This window comes from Lepidothrix coronata, unplaced genomic scaffold (assembly GCF_001604755.1).
Source record: "Lepidothrix coronata isolate B3197 unplaced genomic scaffold, Lepidothrix_coronata-1.0 Scaffold62, whole genome shotgun sequence".
NCBI classification, from domain to species: domain Eukaryota; kingdom Metazoa; phylum Chordata; class Aves; order Passeriformes; family Pipridae; genus Lepidothrix; species Lepidothrix coronata.
This window is the reverse complement of record NW_016690242.1, coordinates 2,326,954-2,344,122: the sequence shown is the minus strand read 5'-3', so window position 1 is coordinate 2,344,122 and position 17,169 is coordinate 2,326,954. Positions and strand designations below refer to the sequence as shown.

General features: G+C 39.7%; 1 protein-coding gene across 2 annotated transcripts in view; it reads left to right on the top strand.

The window, feature by feature from the left end:
* The window catches only part of CALCR (calcitonin receptor), a 159,975-nt gene extending 145,678 nt beyond the window's left edge, over positions 1-14,297 (top strand). For both annotated transcript variants that reach the window (XM_017817627.1, XM_017817628.1), the window contains 2 exons: positions 6,158-6,199; positions 11,203-14,297. In XM_017817627.1, the coding sequence (XP_017673116.1) occupies positions 6,158-6,199; positions 11,203-11,424 (264 nt within the window). In that variant the 3' untranslated portion in view covers positions 11,425-14,297. The remainder of the gene's footprint in view (positions 1-6,157; positions 6,200-11,202) is intronic.
* The last annotated feature ends 2,872 nt before the right edge of the window (positions 14,298-17,169 follow it).

The window sequence follows — 17,169 nt, the reverse complement described above, 5'->3', positions numbered from 1 at the left end:
CTGTATGTCTCTCTCACATAGACCAGATTCTTCTTAACAGATTCATAGAGCAGATATGTAAATGATAAAAAAATTGAAGACTGGCTTTTGCGCTGCAAATATGAATGTGTGTACTTTTCCAGCCCAGCTAACCAACCTCTCATGGATCCTGTAAAAGTAGAAATGAGTATCTCTTCTCACCATCACCAGTATCATCTCTTCAGTCTCCAGAATGCTGAAGATTGCATGAGGCAAAAGAAAGATATTTCAACCCTTACGTTGTGGTTTAACCCCAGCCAGCAACTCAGCCCCGCAGAACCTCTCACTCACTCCCCATAATGGGATGGAGGAGAGAATTGGAAGGGTAAAAGTGGCAAAACTCACAGGTTGAGATAAAGACAGTTTAATACGTAAAGCAAAAGCCATGTACTCAAGCAAAACAAAACACAGAATTCACTCACACCCTCCCATGAGAGGGCAAGTGTTCAGCAATCCCCAGGAAAGCACAGCTCCATCACTCGTAACAGTTACTTGGGACAACAAATGCCATCACTCCAAATATCCCCCTCTTTCTTTTTCCCATGTTTTGTATGCTGAGCTTGACACCATATGATCTGGGATATCCCTTGGATCAGCCAAGGTCAGCTGTCCTGGCTGCATCCCCTACCAACTCTTTGAGCATCCCCAGCCCACTCGCTGGTGGGGTGAAATGAGAAGCAATAAAGGCCTTGGCTCTGTGCAAGCACTGCTCAGCAATAGCTAAAATATCCCTGAATTATCAGCACTGTTTCCAGCACACATCCAAAGCAGAGCCCTATACTAGCTACTATGAAGAAAATTAACTACCCCACACAAAACCAGCACACCTTAACTGGAATGACATGCATGGATTGGGGTGCTGTAGGTACATTGGTGAACACACAGCTAACTTATTAAACAGAGCTCCTAAATTAGGCATCACAAAGCAAACATCTGCACTCCAGAAAGCCAGTGAGTTGCAGATTTACCTTAAAAAGCCTGTTAGATGATGCTGAAAGCACATGAAAGATGAAAACTCCCTCAGGGTGTAAAGCATTATGGTACAGGATGTGCTGGCTCCTTGCACACCTCTGGCGTGAAAACACATCTGTAAAAAGCCTGAAAAGCCCCATCATTTGGCAATGAAGATGAAATGGTGCACCTGGGCAAAGAGAGTGCCTTCTTCAAAGGAGTGGAGCAGCAACAACCCTCTGTCCTGCACTCAGCTCTCCATTCCGAGATAGAGCAAGAGAGATGTGGCTTGTGCCTGACAACCTGGCAGGGCCTCCTGCACCTCTGCTAGCCCTGGGGCTGCTGCTGCCACCTCCTTCACCCTGGTAACCACTGAAAATCTTTGGAAAAGTCCCAGGCTGCAAAGAGATTGGGGTGCTGTGCTTCTGACAGAGGTTCTGCTACTAATGACAATTATCCCAGCTTCTGATTTCTGATGTCAGTCTGCAGCAAAGGCCTCACAAGGAAAAGGGAAGAACAGAAAAATTTAATAACTCTATGATGCATCAGTTAGTCCCACTTATAGACACATTCCTCCCCAGATGCTCTCAAAACAAGCCCAGGGATTAACAAACTTCTGCTTGCAAGCTCCCTCCACCACCTGTCCCATCTTAATGAATTCTGTCTCCAGCACCTTCAAGCTGTGGTTGTAGAAGCTGCCAGGTTACATAACATGGCCCTGCCACTGTGCCAGAGAAGAGCCATGGAGATCTGTAAGGGAGCAGTGGAGGAACAGCCCCCGAACCAACAGCAGTACACAAGCACCTAAAGTTATTCTTCGCAATATCTTGCTGACTGTAGCCCTAAATGTACAAGTCTTCCTCTAATGAGAAATTAAATTGCTATTCAGCATAAGGCCTGGAGTTTTATTGGCAAATGAAAAGTTTTATCTGTTAAACGGAGAATAATCAAAGTTTTCTCTCTCTGCAAGTGAGATCCCTTCTGTGCCACTCATCAGCTTCCAAGCAGCACCTCAGGACTGAAGCACCTGCCCTGCTAGGCAGGGCGATGCAGCTCACAGAGGTCTGATCTGGTACAAGGGTATTTTGAGTCTTTTAGGCATGGGTTTGGACCACATATATATCCCCACTGCCTCCAACTTTTAAATTTTGCTTTTTATGCAGCTTTATGCAGAATAAAATTAACCCATTTAAAAGCAGCTTCTTAAAAATAGTGAGATATTTGAATGCATTTTAGAAGGTATTCATTCCATCTGTTTCTCAATTTATACGGAAATAAATATCCTCTGTGATGTCACATCAGACAGAAATACTTTCTCCTTCTGTGCAAAGTTAAGGTTATAGGACTGCTTTTGACAACATAAGTGGGAGTTTTTTATTTCCTTTCTTTTTTTTCTTTTTGCGTTATTAGTAATTTCAAAACTTTTTAATATTTTGAGCCAATAAAAGTTGGGGAAAATACTTTTATGAAAGCTGGATATTATCAAGTGCCATTTTTGTCTGAAAACTTCATGCACAAAATTACAGTAATGAAACCTCCAGTAGAGAGTAGGAGAAGAAGCGAAGCATGAGCTTTGGCTGATGGGATGTCTTCATCATTTTGCAGCAGGTGGGTTGCCGTCTTCAGCCCTCTTGTGACAATCTCCCCACCTCAGTAGCAGTAGAAACTGCACAGACAGATTCTTCACTTTGCTTTTCTTTTCTTCACCTAACATAAATGAACAATTTATAACCCATCATTTACCTCAGAGATGCTGTTGCTGTGAATGAAGATGGTGAGGAACACTGTTGTTTTTCTCAAAGCTTTTTATCTTTGCTGAAATGAGAGAGATGGGAATGGAATTATATTTCTGTTAAGAACCTTGGCCATGGTGGATTTTTATTGCTATCTATTCAGATCCAAAAGTGATAAGTGAATGGATGTTGACCAAAGTCCACACAGAGAATCAAAAACTGATTATTTTTATTATGACCATCTGTACAATTACATGTGCCATCATCATCTACCATCAGTAATAAATATATCATCCCACTAAAGCCTTAACAGCAACAGAGTGTGTAATCAATTAGGGCAGAAACATAGTCAGGAATAAGTATGCCTATATATGCTTTCTTGGTTTTATGAAGACATAAGATAGAATTGAAAAAGCAAGAGGTACCAGAAACCTATGTAAATTTGCAGTATCTGCATAGGTATTTTTTGTTTGTTTCTTTTTAACCTGAGCAAATTACTGGAACTTCTTTTTAAGACACTTATGTCTTCTAGGAGAGGGAGATACAAATTAAATACCTGTCAAGCAAAGAATGTCCTTGGACCAGTATAGGCACTTAAAAACAGGGAAAAACTCACTACAGTATCAATAAGGTATATGAAGGTCTGAGAGTTGCTGACTCTGGACAATCCCTAAGGCATAATTCAACCAAAAGCCACATTCATCTGTTCTTCACATAATTCCAGAAATAAAGAATTTCAGAAGTCATTAAAGGCCTTAATCTCAAAATAAATATATTTTTCATTTCTGCTTTCAATACCACAGCCAAGATTATCTTACTGGGAGCAGACAGTATATCACAGGTCAGCTTTAACAGCTCCACACAGTAGAAGAGAGATACAATTGACTCAGGGATTTCATCCTCAGCAAGAATTGCACCCTGAGCAAAAACCAGCAGCAATTAGAGAGAATATGGAAAACATATGTCAATGAGATATGAGAAATAGCCCATGGGCCTTAAATGAAATAATTAACCTACATCCAGTCTGTCACATGTTATAATAGATCCACTGTAGAATTATGGTCATCCCAAGCCCTCCTGGCTCCAAAGAGACAAAGTTGGTGTCTGCTACTGGTATCTCTGTAGCTTTACAGATGAAGATAACAATAGTCCTTTGAACTATGGGTAAAACTTTATGTGTAAAATGAAAGAAATAGAAATAGAAATAATAGAACTAGAACTAGAACTAGAAATGGAAATAGAAAGAAAAATAGAAATAAATAGAAATAAATAGAAATATTGATGACAGAGCCCAGAGGGCCATGGCAGGTGGACGAAAAGCAATTAAACATATATGGGACAGACTAGAGAAGGTAATTTCTTCAGCCAGAACATGTACAATATGCATGGTTTCAAAATAACAAGGAGCCAGGTGTACTTCCAGTTCACTCTAAACTAGAAGAACAACTGAAGGGGATATAGAGCATCACCACAGCTTCCTTTTTAGCTCTTCTGTCAGAAATTGTTTAGAGAAGACACTAGTTAAGGGAACTACACTCTCGAACAGAAGAAAAATAGGGCAATTGCAGGATGTGACAGAGGAAATCAAATACCATACAGGAACTGAAATGGAAAATGGCTTCACTTCAATAGTTCGGGTTCAATTTCTGTCTTTAGGTGAACTGCAGTTCCCAAATTCTCCTTAAACACTCTCACTGAAGAACAGACTCAGAAAAAATTTCTCTGCTTCTTTCTCTCCTCTTGCTGGCTTTTGTGTCTGCCATGCCTCCTGTGGACTATCCATCGAGCATCCCTGCTCCCAGAGGAGATCATTTGCCATTATGGCTGACTGCTGTTAGTAAAAACGTTTAGCAAAATAGTGAGACCCCTGCTGAACCATGAACCATGCAGTTCAACAGCAGGTGTTTTGCAAGACTCTGTACATCACTGCAGTGCACACAGCACGAAGAGCATCAGTGCAGGACAGCAGAAAATGACGCAATTTCTCCCCTTGCAAAAATTTTCATTTGAGGATGTCTGATCTGACGAACTCCTGCTTTGGAGGAGTAAGATTTTGGTGCTTCTCAGCCCAAAGCTTATGGACAAACTGATGTGCACTGCTTGTTGTAATCTGGGATTTGAGTTTTTTGAGAATAGTGTTTTGTCAAAACATGAAAAAAACTTTCTCGCTATACTTACCCTTCATCCTTCTTCTACATGCTTTTCTATGTTGATATTTGAAGTTATGTCAAGTTACAAATTCTGCATCAGGAAAATCTATTTTAGTAAAATAGTTGTCAAAATTGAGATGGTCAGCACATGTTCAAACCAGCCTGTATATCTTTAATATATAGACATTTTGTTAAAACAGTTATTGCTTATCCTGTGTTTGTGGTCCAACATATACATTTGAGAGTCCAAGACATTTTACAAAGCATTAGCTACAGTTTAACTGGTAATCAGTTAAATGAAGGTTTTATAAAAAAGATAGAGCTGTAAAGCTCTTCAAAGCTGCCCTTGGGAACACAAGCTGCATTGCAGTTTTCTCCTCAATTTCACTAACTGCTGTACGTTTAGCTTATAATAACTGCTTTAAGTAATTTAAAATGAAGGCATTTGGCTCCCAGTGATACTATGTAATGCTATTTTAATAAGAGCAAGTGAAGTTAGGACATGGACCAGTGTAACTACCTAATCCTGAATGGCAGATTCTCTGTGCAAGAATTTTCTCTTTTATTAATTTCACGCTTTCTCATCTCATACTCCTGCCTTGGCCCTGCTTAATCTTGTAGCAGTGGTGAAATATTATCTGAACAACTGTGGTGATGATTAAATTAATTTAAAGCTATTAAGGACTAAGCTATGATCTGCAGTATCTTTCTTTTTTTTTTCCTGCTCCCCTTCCTTGTAACTCATCTGTTTTGTGGGTTTTTTCCTTTTTCTGACCACTTACACTTCTTTTCGCATCCTCTCTGTGCATTGTGATGCCCAACATACAAGTTGACTTATCCTGACATACAATTCAATTTATAGCCTTCCTGGCACAGCTGGATTCTCCATGACTGACACTTCTAACTGGATAGCTGCACTCTGACAAGTCAGTGGCAGCATATAGGACACAATTCCTCTGCCATCTCTTCAGAAAAATCAGTGGCAGTGTGATTCTCAGCTGTAAGCAAAATATCTCTCTATCTTACAAATCATTTAATTTTCCTTCTCTACATCTCTTATATATAAACAACTTCATAGACAAAACAGATAATCTATAAATGCTAATAATACAGAAGAAAATGGTAAAATAGGATAAAAAGACAAAAATCCCTTTAATAGCGTAACTGTGAAAGATGGGGAGTGTCTGTGATGCAGAGGAAGCAGACTAATGTTTTTATTTTGTATCCATCAAGTCCAAATTTCCAAATTGCACTAAAGAATTTTACATGTTCTGATTCCTAAACTCTTCTTTTCCTTTCTCTTAGGGTTTACTCGTGGCTACTATATTCTGCTTCTTCAATGGTGAGGTAAGTATGTGAAATACAGAAAATTACCAGAACTTGAAAAATAGTCACTCTATTGTTCATTAATGCAGATGTGAAGCATGTCACACCACAAATTTTGAAACTACACAAAGCTGCTTTTACTCTATAGACAAGCAGCTGTGTGTGTTTTTGAAAGCTCTGTGCAGAGTGTGACTTGAATGTCTCTGAGCAGATGAATCAGCTGTATTACCATTACAAAGCAGATGGCACCTAATGAGGTACAGGCATGAGACTCTCCCCTACCATCTGCAGTTTGATATGGAGGTCTAAGTAAAGGAGAAAAATGCTCTACTCCCCTTTCTGCCTGAAAACAACGGGAAGGACCGCAGTAAGCAGTGGGGACCTTCAGGGGTCTGTCCTGGAGAACCCAGTGCTGCGTTCAGGCCCAGAGCCATGGCAGAGGCCATCCCTGGTAGCACTGCCAGAGCTGGAAGAGTGCAATTACTTTCACTCCTTCGAGGATTAGCACTGGCCTTTTTACAGTCAATGTTTCTTGTGTAGTAATTGAGAAATAAAAGTCCTTGAGGCAAAGATCTCTCCCATTCTCTTACAACTAGAGCATATATATGTATATACACCTACACTGGCTTTTAGGTCCACTTCACACTACCTTTTTTTTTTACAAAAAATAGCAGGTAAGAATATGTCAAGAACGATTTAAATTCCTACAGCAAGCCATTTTTCAAAGATGGTTGGCAAAAAAAGCTTTTTCAATACATCAGGAGCATTCAAATGTAGCAAAATAAAACACCATATGTCTTATCAAAGTTAGGAATTCCATTAAAAAGATCATTTTCAATCCAGACCAGATGAATTAGACACAGAATAAACTTTGTGATGCTAACGCTCAGTATGTCAACCCAGACAGATATTTGTGCTCCTGTTTATCCCTGTATATTATTAGAAAGTAGCAAATTCCAAGTAATGATGTGACCACACTTATGTTTTGATAGAGACTTGAAGCAAATTATGTTATTGATAAGGTGCTACTGGCTGCTTTGATAACTTTCAGGATAGCAGAGAATATTAAATTCTGCCACGAGCTGTCGACATCTCTGTAGATTTGCTTGTGTCTGGCTGCCTGTGTAAATGTACAGAGAAACTCAAGAGTAGAAAAGGTGAGAGGTCTCCCATTGTAGTTCTGTGGCATGGCTTCTCAGGAAACATGAAAGAGAACGGCAAAATGTGAGCAACTACCAATCCTGAAACCGAACATGAAATGGTAGCTGTAAAGATCATGCTACAAAAGTTCACGGTTTCATGCATCCAACTAAACAAAGTTGAAGAGATGTACATTTCTGTCCCCAGGATCTGCAGGCAACTATCACCTTTCTCCTTCTCCCTTACAGTCATCACTTGCTGGCACAGTCCAGTCTCCATGCCCTGGAAACACAGAAAAACTTCTGATTCTCCCTGGTAGGGGGTACCCGGCATGAAGAAAGTAGAGACCAGTCAGGCAGTTTTTGAAGCATCCTCTCCCTGGAGGAATGACTGCATAGCTATGTACAAGCAGTGCTCCAGTATGCCTGCACTGGCCTCCAGACTAAGTTTTGCCCCAAAATCCTGGTCTTGAACATCGCCTTCTTCGTTCTCCCAGCATCACCTTCCATTTTTTTTTCAGATTAAATTTTGCAGAACAAATTTTCTTATTGTTCTATAGCTTTATTGTAAAAGGTTGTTTACTCCATAATTCTCCAACTCTAATGAGAAAACATGGATTTGTGTCTAAATTAAGGGCTGTAGCAGTGCTAAAAAAGAAAGGCAGCAATAAAAGGCACTGAAAACATGAAGAGCCTTAAAGACTGTTTATTTCTTAGTTTCATCAGGTAGCTCTAATTCCAAAGTACTTTTGGCAATGCTACAGTGTCAGAAGAGCATATTCACCTTTACAACTCCAGGAATACAATTCTCGAGTTATGTAATAATGAATATATCTGAAGTATCTGCTTGCCAATATGTACGGTTAATGATTCCTTGGTGGAGCAGCCGATCAGAAACATGACCAAGTGCCAGGCAATAAGAAGAAATGGCCATGAGGATTCAGGTTTCCCAGACATGTTGAGAATGATTTTGTTGGTGCTTGGGTACTTTTCAACATTACACCCATTTTTAAAATCGTATCTGCTTCAGGCAACTTTCAATGGCAGGAACTCTGAGAAATCCTGTCATTGTTTTCTTATAGGAAATTTTATTTACTAGACAATAAGGGAAGCTTTCTTTAAAATTTCCCATTAAAGTGAGCAGAGAGTCAGTGATGACACCTCTCTGACAGACTCAAGACAGTTTGGTGCTTGCATCAGCACATTTCCAATAAACATCAAGCAAAGTTTATGCACTACAGTAGCTAGGCTGGACTTTGCCAAGAGAGGATGAAAGGATTGTGATCCCCTTCTTCCCATTTTATTCCTGCAGTTACCCAATCTGTAGATATATAAGGCACAAAATCTGTAGAAGAGCAGTAACAGACTAATGCCGAGCTGATATTATATCCTTCCAAAGGGAGTGCTGATCTGAGTTTGGCCAAGTGAACTCAGCTGACTCCCCCCAGTCTTGTTGTGTGCAGCAGAATACAGACCAAAGCCACAGTCTGATCTTTAATCATGATAGAAGATTGTTTCCGAGCTGCTGCGTACATCTGCTGCCATAGAGGTCAAAATTACTTCTCACGAGAAAATTCAGTGTGGGGCAAGGAGATTAATTTTAGTATTACAAAAAGCCTGTATAATCTGGGATTTACTTTTTCCTGCTGGAGTATTTAACTTCAAGACTGAAACACATGAAGCTTAGCCAGGACAAACAATGCTAAACTCAAAACCACCTGACAGTGTTTTACAGTGCATTCATCACCTACTACCTCACTAATCTCACTTTAGTTCCATGAGCCCATCTATAGAAAGAAATGTAAAAATAGTAATAAGAAGCTGTACCAATGCCTGCATTCATGTGGAAGAACACATAAACAAAAGATTTGGTTGGGACTTTTAAAATGATAGCTCTTCTTGTGCATTTTCTTATAAAATCTTTGTATCCAACAGAACTGTAGTTTCTCTGTCCAACAACAACAGTGTTGTACAGATGATACGAGGTTTCTGCAATAGTTTGCTCACCAGACCACATTTCCAAGCCTGGGAATGCTTCTAGGCTGCAAGGCTGGACAACAAAATGGAAAGTCAGTTTGGGGAAAAACCAGCCATGTATCTTACGTGTCAATGAGGCGTGAATGGCTAATAAAGAACAGAAAAACCTTTAAAGTCTGGAATAGCAGAGTAAATAAGCTCAGGCTCTTCATTGTTTTAGTTTTTACTTTCTTTCATCTGCTATCACAGCAGAAAACATGGTAGGCACTGCCCTGTGCCTCCTGTCCCCAGGCACCTCCTCAGTTATTAATACATTGTGGCTGTGCATGTGACTTTCAGTAATGCTGCTTACGTATTTAAAATCCATACCTGAATGGTTTTGGTTGGCACTGAGTTATGATCATCTGAGATCCTTGGAATCATAGCAGAAATCTAGATTAACAGGTTTTGCTCAAGTGCAGCAGCTTGTACAATCCATTATCCATTTGCGGCTAGATCCTTGCACAGGCGAGTGGTTCAGCAGAGAACAAAAACACAGCTGCTTTGACCTTGTGCTCTCACTTCTCTGTAGAGCCTTTTAAACCTATATAATGGCACTTCTAATCATGGGCTGAACAGGAAGGGATGTGCCTGTTCTCTCCCTGGCCATACATACAATTTAAGCATCACTCCCTTCTAAGAAAAAAATTATAAGCTCCTCACAACAGTCTTTGTAACACTCAAGGACATTGTTCTTCCCTCCAGTTAACTATGCTAACATCTCCAGACCTATGATTGTCCTGGTGGCCTGTCAGATTCCAGTTCAGCTGTTTGTTTTCTTTTCTTTATTTGTTAGGAGAAAGTAAATAGCAATACATTCCCCAAGTGACAAACAGTGCCCACCTCAGCAGGAGCACAGAAACTCTAGGATTCCTGTCATCACAGTGCCTCACCTGCACCTGCCTATCTCTGGAGGAGGGTGTCGCTACACCAGATTATTACATCAAACTGATCCTATTCTCACATTATGTTTGGAATCACTGATCTAAACAAAAAACCCCAACATTTTCCCACTTCCTGCTCATATCTTAGTGTTACGAAGAGCCAGCACCCTGAACATGCATCTGGAGAAGGGCTTCATTTTCCTTGACAGGACTCAGCAGCTTAAATCATATCTTAGTGACATGTATAACATCACTGTTAATGTAAAAGATGAATAAAATATTTTATTCCTAGCAGATGAATGTTCAAAGGTTGAAATTCTCTGCCATGCAGCAGGCTATGACCAATGATATATTTTGCAAGAACAGAACATGTTCTTAACTTATCAGGACAAAATCTCTATTTAGCTCTACTAATCCTCCAAATCTTTCTTTCTACAAATTAGTCCTGACAAGCTCTAGAAGTACTTACACTTTGACATTCATGGCCAGTTTTACTCAAGACTAAGTTTCTTCAGATATCTCAATTCATTAGGCATTCCAGGGGCAAGAATCCAGCTGCAGCATCATATAGGTTTTAATCCCCATTCCTTCTTCCTCTTCCCTCTTCTACTATAGCATCCTGCTGTGTTCCCATGCAGCAATCTGTTCCACATTTATAGGATGAGCTGACTTATACCTTCTCTTCACAAGCAGCAACAACTGCAGAAACTCTTATTGCTGCCATAAGGTAGGCAGGGAAAGAGTTAAGGCCAAGACCTGAACAACTGCTTCTGGAGAAGACAGGAGGAGAGAGGCAGACTGAACCTGATGAAATCAGATCTAGAGCTTTTCCTTTTCCTTCCATTTTCCTTTCCTTTTCCTTTCCTTTTCCTTTTCCCTTCTCTCCCCCCTCCTTTCCTCTCCCTTTCCCTTTTCTTATTTTAAAAGTTCTTCAGTTTCAGGGGTTTACATTATGCCTCACTCTAAGTATGTGTTTCTTTAACAGGTCCAAGGAGCTTTGAAGAGGCAATGGACACAGTACAAAACCCAATGGGGCCAAAGGCGCCGCGAGCACTGTTCCACACGATCTACCTCCTACACAGCAACATCAATCACAGAGGTCCCCGTTTACCTGTATCACCATGATTCCAACAATGAACAGCTAAATGGAAGATATGTAGAGGACTCTGAACTTGTTGCATTAAAGTCTGGAGAGACATCTACCTAGCTCAGCACCAGCCATTGCAAACACATTGTTTCATGTTCTGCCTGTGAACAAAGTGGGGAGAAGGGTGGGAGTGTGGAAATCCAAGATACTGTGTCAGAGTGCAGGCCCAGGTGGAAGGACACATCATATTCAAACCACATCAGCCTCCGACAGCAGTGGTGTGAGGGAGTCTGATGCAGAACTGGAAATAGTATTTCTTCCTGTGCGCTGCAGCAGGGAGTGAACATGGACTTGCCGACCAGGCTGTGTAATCTCCACATCTCCTGATACCAGCCATATAAAGTGACCACCCAACATTCGTGACAACCGCAGGTAGCCCATAGCAAACAGGAAAGAAAGAACCAGTATGTGGCAATTGGGAACTTTCAGCACTTTTTGTTTTCTCTACTTTTCTTTAACACTAGTTTTTAAACTACCAACTTTCACAAGATGTAACTGGCTTAGAGTCTTTTATTTTTCTCTTTTAATGAGCTTGATGACTGCTTCAAAGATTTTGCACATTGCAAGACAAATCAAATATATAAACAGCAGAAAGTCACTCCAAAGTATTGAAATCCTGATGATTTCCAAAGGATGCCCCAAAATATTACCAACCCCAAAGGATACCCAGAATATTATCATCCCATTAGCAGGTGCACAAAGCAAATGAAGGTGAAATAGTCATTGCATACCAAGATCTCAAACACCCTGAGAGAAACAGATCAGTTCTTCAGGCTGCATCACACAAATCTTGAAGGCATCTCAAAATAGTTTTTGTTTAACAATACCGAGAGTTCAAGAATATTTATTTATAGGAAAAATTGTGAGTCTATTACTTTGCCCAGAAACTCATCATTAAGGCACAATTTTTTGTGAAATTTGTTTGGAAATTACAGTTTTATTTAATGGACTTTCTGAGGTTAATGTTAGATGAATGTTTGTCTCTGTTATAAAATTGTGATCATGACAGTAAAGATACCATGTAAGAAATGAGAAACTAATTTCTTAGCACAGGACGCATCTATTTTTAGAATTTGATTGCTCTCCTGAGTTCCTAATCATCCGATAGTCCTGCCAAAAACCTTGATAACCTATTTCAGATTCTATTGAAATTAGCAGACAAATCCGTGCTAACTTCAATGAGTGGTGAACAACTCTCTTCAGTGTTCGGGAATGACTTATGCAATACAGTTTGGTGTAGACCCCAAAAATAGGAGGTCATTCATAGTGATTTGAAACAATTTTTAAATATTGTGTCCAACCAGGCTGTTTTTCCTTGCTTTACCCTTAATTTGTAGATATTAAATGGAGGGACAATGTACATGACTACCTACATGCTGGAAAAGTCCCTCCCAGGAATGAGTTCATGAGGGATAGGTGTAAACCCAGCACTGAGAGAGGGGACTGAATTCCCACTATCCATACAAGAGGCAATGCCTAGCAGAGAAGAGGGTTACTCCATTTTTGCCACCAGCACACACACACAACCTCTGTGCACTACCAATACTTCCCAGTGTGAGGAATGAGCTCCTGGCTCTGCGACCATGGAACAAGAGAGAGGAGCTGGGGAACAAGAACAAGCTGTCTTGCAGATCATCACATGGTTAATCCAGTGGAACACTTACAAAAAAATACCTTCATGTGTATTTTGTTCCAACCACATACCTATTTTTCAGACTTCAAGGAATACGAAGATAGTTATTTTTTCAGACAACAGTATTTCTCGCATTGTTATTTCTATTTTCACCAGTGAACAGTAGGAAGTGGAGGAGTCAGTTGTTAAAGACAATAAAGTGGCTCTGCTATGAACGCTGTATTTCTGAACTGCTTTGGGACACACCACACTTCCTGGGAGTGCTCCAGAAGGCATTCCTGGTTTCTAAAGATACAAATGAGCTGATTGTAAAAGAAGTGTGCATAATATTGAGAGTTTAATAATGAACATGTTGGTTTTAATGATGTACATGTTTACAACATGTAAGTGCAAGTTGTTTCACTGTTATGTTCATGTGGCTGTACAAAATGGAAATGCTTTGCCATTATAATGATTGTGTTCTTTCTTCACTATTAAGAGTTTCTTGCTTTGTTTAGTAGAGTACTCTGAAAAGTCAGGATCTGAGGTTTAGGGTCTCAGTTGGGGCTTCAGTGTGGTTGCAGCAGTCTTTGTGGAAGCTTTGGTTTCAGTGGAGGGATGATGATGAAAAAGCCACTGAAGCTTTGGTCTCACATACACACTGAGTTTAGGGTTGTCATCACCCTTGGGCTTTGTAGGAAAGGCTGAGTTTTGAAGGTATTTACTGAGTAATTTCTTATCAAAATACTTTCTGATGGGAAATGCTATTTTCCTCATCTCCAGATGGTTTGAAACATTTTCATTGCACTCATAAGGTACATTTCATTCTCTGCTTTATAAATAGTACCATACACTAGTGACAGTAATATTAGGAATACTGATACAACCTCAGTAACTACAATTATGACAGTAGGGTGGTTTGAGTCTAGTACATTTCACAAGAACAGCAGAAATGCATAATTAATATATCATTGTATCAAAAAGTAGGGAAGGAGCTGACACTTGAATCCATGAATGCAAGGTGTATTTTAAGAGGAAAACAACCTTACATTAATCACCTCTGCAGTATCTGTTTCCTCTCAAACACCACACCACATCCAACACATGAAAACCCAGTTTACTGAAAATTTGCTCCAGCAGAAGTGGTTGCTTTGTTTGAGCAACGAAATCTATCAGGAAGATGCTGGTTGTTATTCTTTACAGAGTACAGAAACACAGCACAAATTAAAAGATTTGTTGTGGCATGGAATGTCAAAAGTAAGACTTGATTTTTATTTCATTTACTTAATAAATATATTTTAGCTAAAATAAAACAGCAACAAAGGTAAAACAGACAATTTTATCTGTATTAAAACTCTTAGCAATAATGCTACCTTAATTAAAACATTACAGAGCGCTCATGTAGCACGATAACTTTGCTTTGGGTTAAAAACAACCATGCAAATGTGGTGAATTTCTGTCCTCCCATCCTTTGCTAGTCTCAATAAATAAAATCTGAGCAGATTTTCAAAGACGCAAGTCCGAAATACTAACAGTGTGAAGGTACCTACATTTCCACTGCTTGGAATTTTAAAATTCTGATGTGTCTTCATGAAGCTAAATATGTGCAGTTATTTTATCACTGCTCAAAAATATCAAGATTTGTGACCTAAAAAAATATTTGTATTGATACAGTAGTTGATCCCAAGCCAATGAGACTCTGCAGTATATGACGCATGCCCTGTCTGCCCTCTGGCAGCATAGAAGACCTGAGCCCAGCTGTGCAATTTGGACCCAATGCTGCCACATGGATGGGGGAAAAAATGTCATTGGCCAGCAGTGAGGGAAAGTTAGACCTCCAGCTTGGCATACCTCGGGAAGAAGAACACGATCAGCTCCTTAGTCAATTATCTAGTGAAATTTAAGTCCCTGGCAAGCCCTGAGATCTAGAATGGTGCCAGAAATGACACCAATGTTTTGACACCTGTAGTTCTGTGCCAGCTGTAGTAATTAGGGTACCTGTAAGATTTAAGTTCAAAGTACCCTTTTCATGACCTGCAGATGTTTCTGTGCAGTACAGAATTTTTCACATACTTACAGATGGATCCCAAATCTATATTTAAGTATCCCTTTATTGAGTATTTAGAGCATCATTGAGAAAATAAAGGAATTCTCATCATCTCAAATATAGAACAGTATGTCCCCCTCATCCTAATGAAGGAGAGCTGTTTTAACCAGTCAAATCAAGTGGTGAGAAGGTTACCATTACTGAGCATGTCATACTGCTGCTGCAGAAGAAAGCAGCATGGTAAGATGACTAACAGGGATGTTATATATGAGCCTCACGAAACACAAATTGCCACAGACAGCACTGGGGATGATTTAGGCCTGGCTCACTTGCATTGGCAGACAGATCATTTAGATGACCTGCCAAATTCCTATCAAAACTTATTTTCTATGATTTTGTAGCAGCAGAGATGGGCACTGTGCTCTGCTGGGGCAGGAAGGTACCTACCTCTCATTAAATGCCACTTAAGATTTTCTTTATAATCCAATTTCAGGACCTCCCAAACCTATCTTAAAAAGAAACCAACTATCTTCAGTCAATTTTTAAAGGACATCGGATGACTGCACAAATTTTAATAATCTGGTCCCTCTTCTCTCACTGTAAGCAAATGCAACTTTGAGAAGTGACCACACCACAGGAGGTTACTTTGTGTAGTGTGAAATGTGCAGATGTGTGACAACATGGAACTCCTCCATTCCCAAGTGCTAGTGATGTTGGTTTGCATAATATGGTCAAATAGATACAGCTCCTTCCCTCATCTGCTCTGCATTTCTCTCCACCATAAGAAGCATTTACTTCCCAGTCTGTGCATCCTACACACTTTCAGCAGAAACATTTTTCCTTTACAGTTTGCATCTACTACCCACTGGAATTATGGAAATGGTAGGTGCAGATTTAAAACTAAATTAAGGATAAAAGTCTGAGCACACAGATCAAGTATCTTTAGAAGCAGAGTAACATTATCTTTCTATTTTTGACAGAATGCAATCCTGTCATTTGAAGAAAAGAAAAAAAAATCTTAAGAAGTTGAATGTCAGATGAAAGGCACCAAAAAAATCAACCATCTGGCAATTCTAGATAGCATACGTACATATATACATATGAATTATATTATATATATATTTACAATGAATTGTTATAAGAACTGTGCTCAGGTAGAAAGTGACCCATCATCCCCCACAAAATGCACAAAGCCGAAGTGAGGAGTGGAAGATACTGTGGGGCAGAGAAGGTATGTAGCCTCCCTTAACTACCTTAATGCTTTCTGAGGACCCCATGGGTCACCGATCTGCCCACTCCCATACCATATGTGTTCACAATGGGAATGACTTGGCCAAGAAACGTTGGCTACACTGCATTTCTCAGCTTGCTAAATCAGGGCTGAGCTGATGAAAAGGGCTGACGGGGAGGTGAGCAGGAATAATCTCTTTCCCAGCTACCTGTCTGCTCTCCAACAGATAACCTCACTTATCTTAGCAGCATAAGACCTACTATTGTGGAGAAGACTGACCTTAGATCAGGCAGCTCCTTGGTATGGAAAACCTTTTATTTCATTTTACCCTCGGTAATACAGCAGTAATTCTCACTGACTTCAGCAATGTGGCTAAGGGCAGGATTTCTCCCTCTCTGATTTTAGAGGTTATCTAAATATCTAACAAACACTGAAAATACTTGGTGTAATACAGTTTCACCTTCATATTTAACATCAAAATCCCAGTTCATCTGTATTATGCTGCATATAGACTGTTTAAGGTGACAAGATACTATTTTTATATTTTCCGGGGGGGGTTTTTGAGAAATGTTTGATGTCTACTAGCACTACATTTATATATGCTACATGTATTGGACAAACTTCACAATTAACATATATTAACATATATTTTCATTGTTATAGGTAAAGAGATAAATAGTTGCTTATGTTAAATGCTTAGCTTCCAGAAGATCAAAATAAAAAGAATGAAAAAGGCTCTCGGAGTCCATGCTGACCACATAGAAAAACCTGAGAGATGGAAACCTCTTGTATCCTACTCTCCTCTCTTACCTCTTAGTTATTTCTTTAGTTTCAGGCAAACAAAGTCAAAGTGTCTCAGTCCAGATGGTGGCACGAAGCTGATCAGAACCATGTTATCTGGATAGGTTTTTCTGG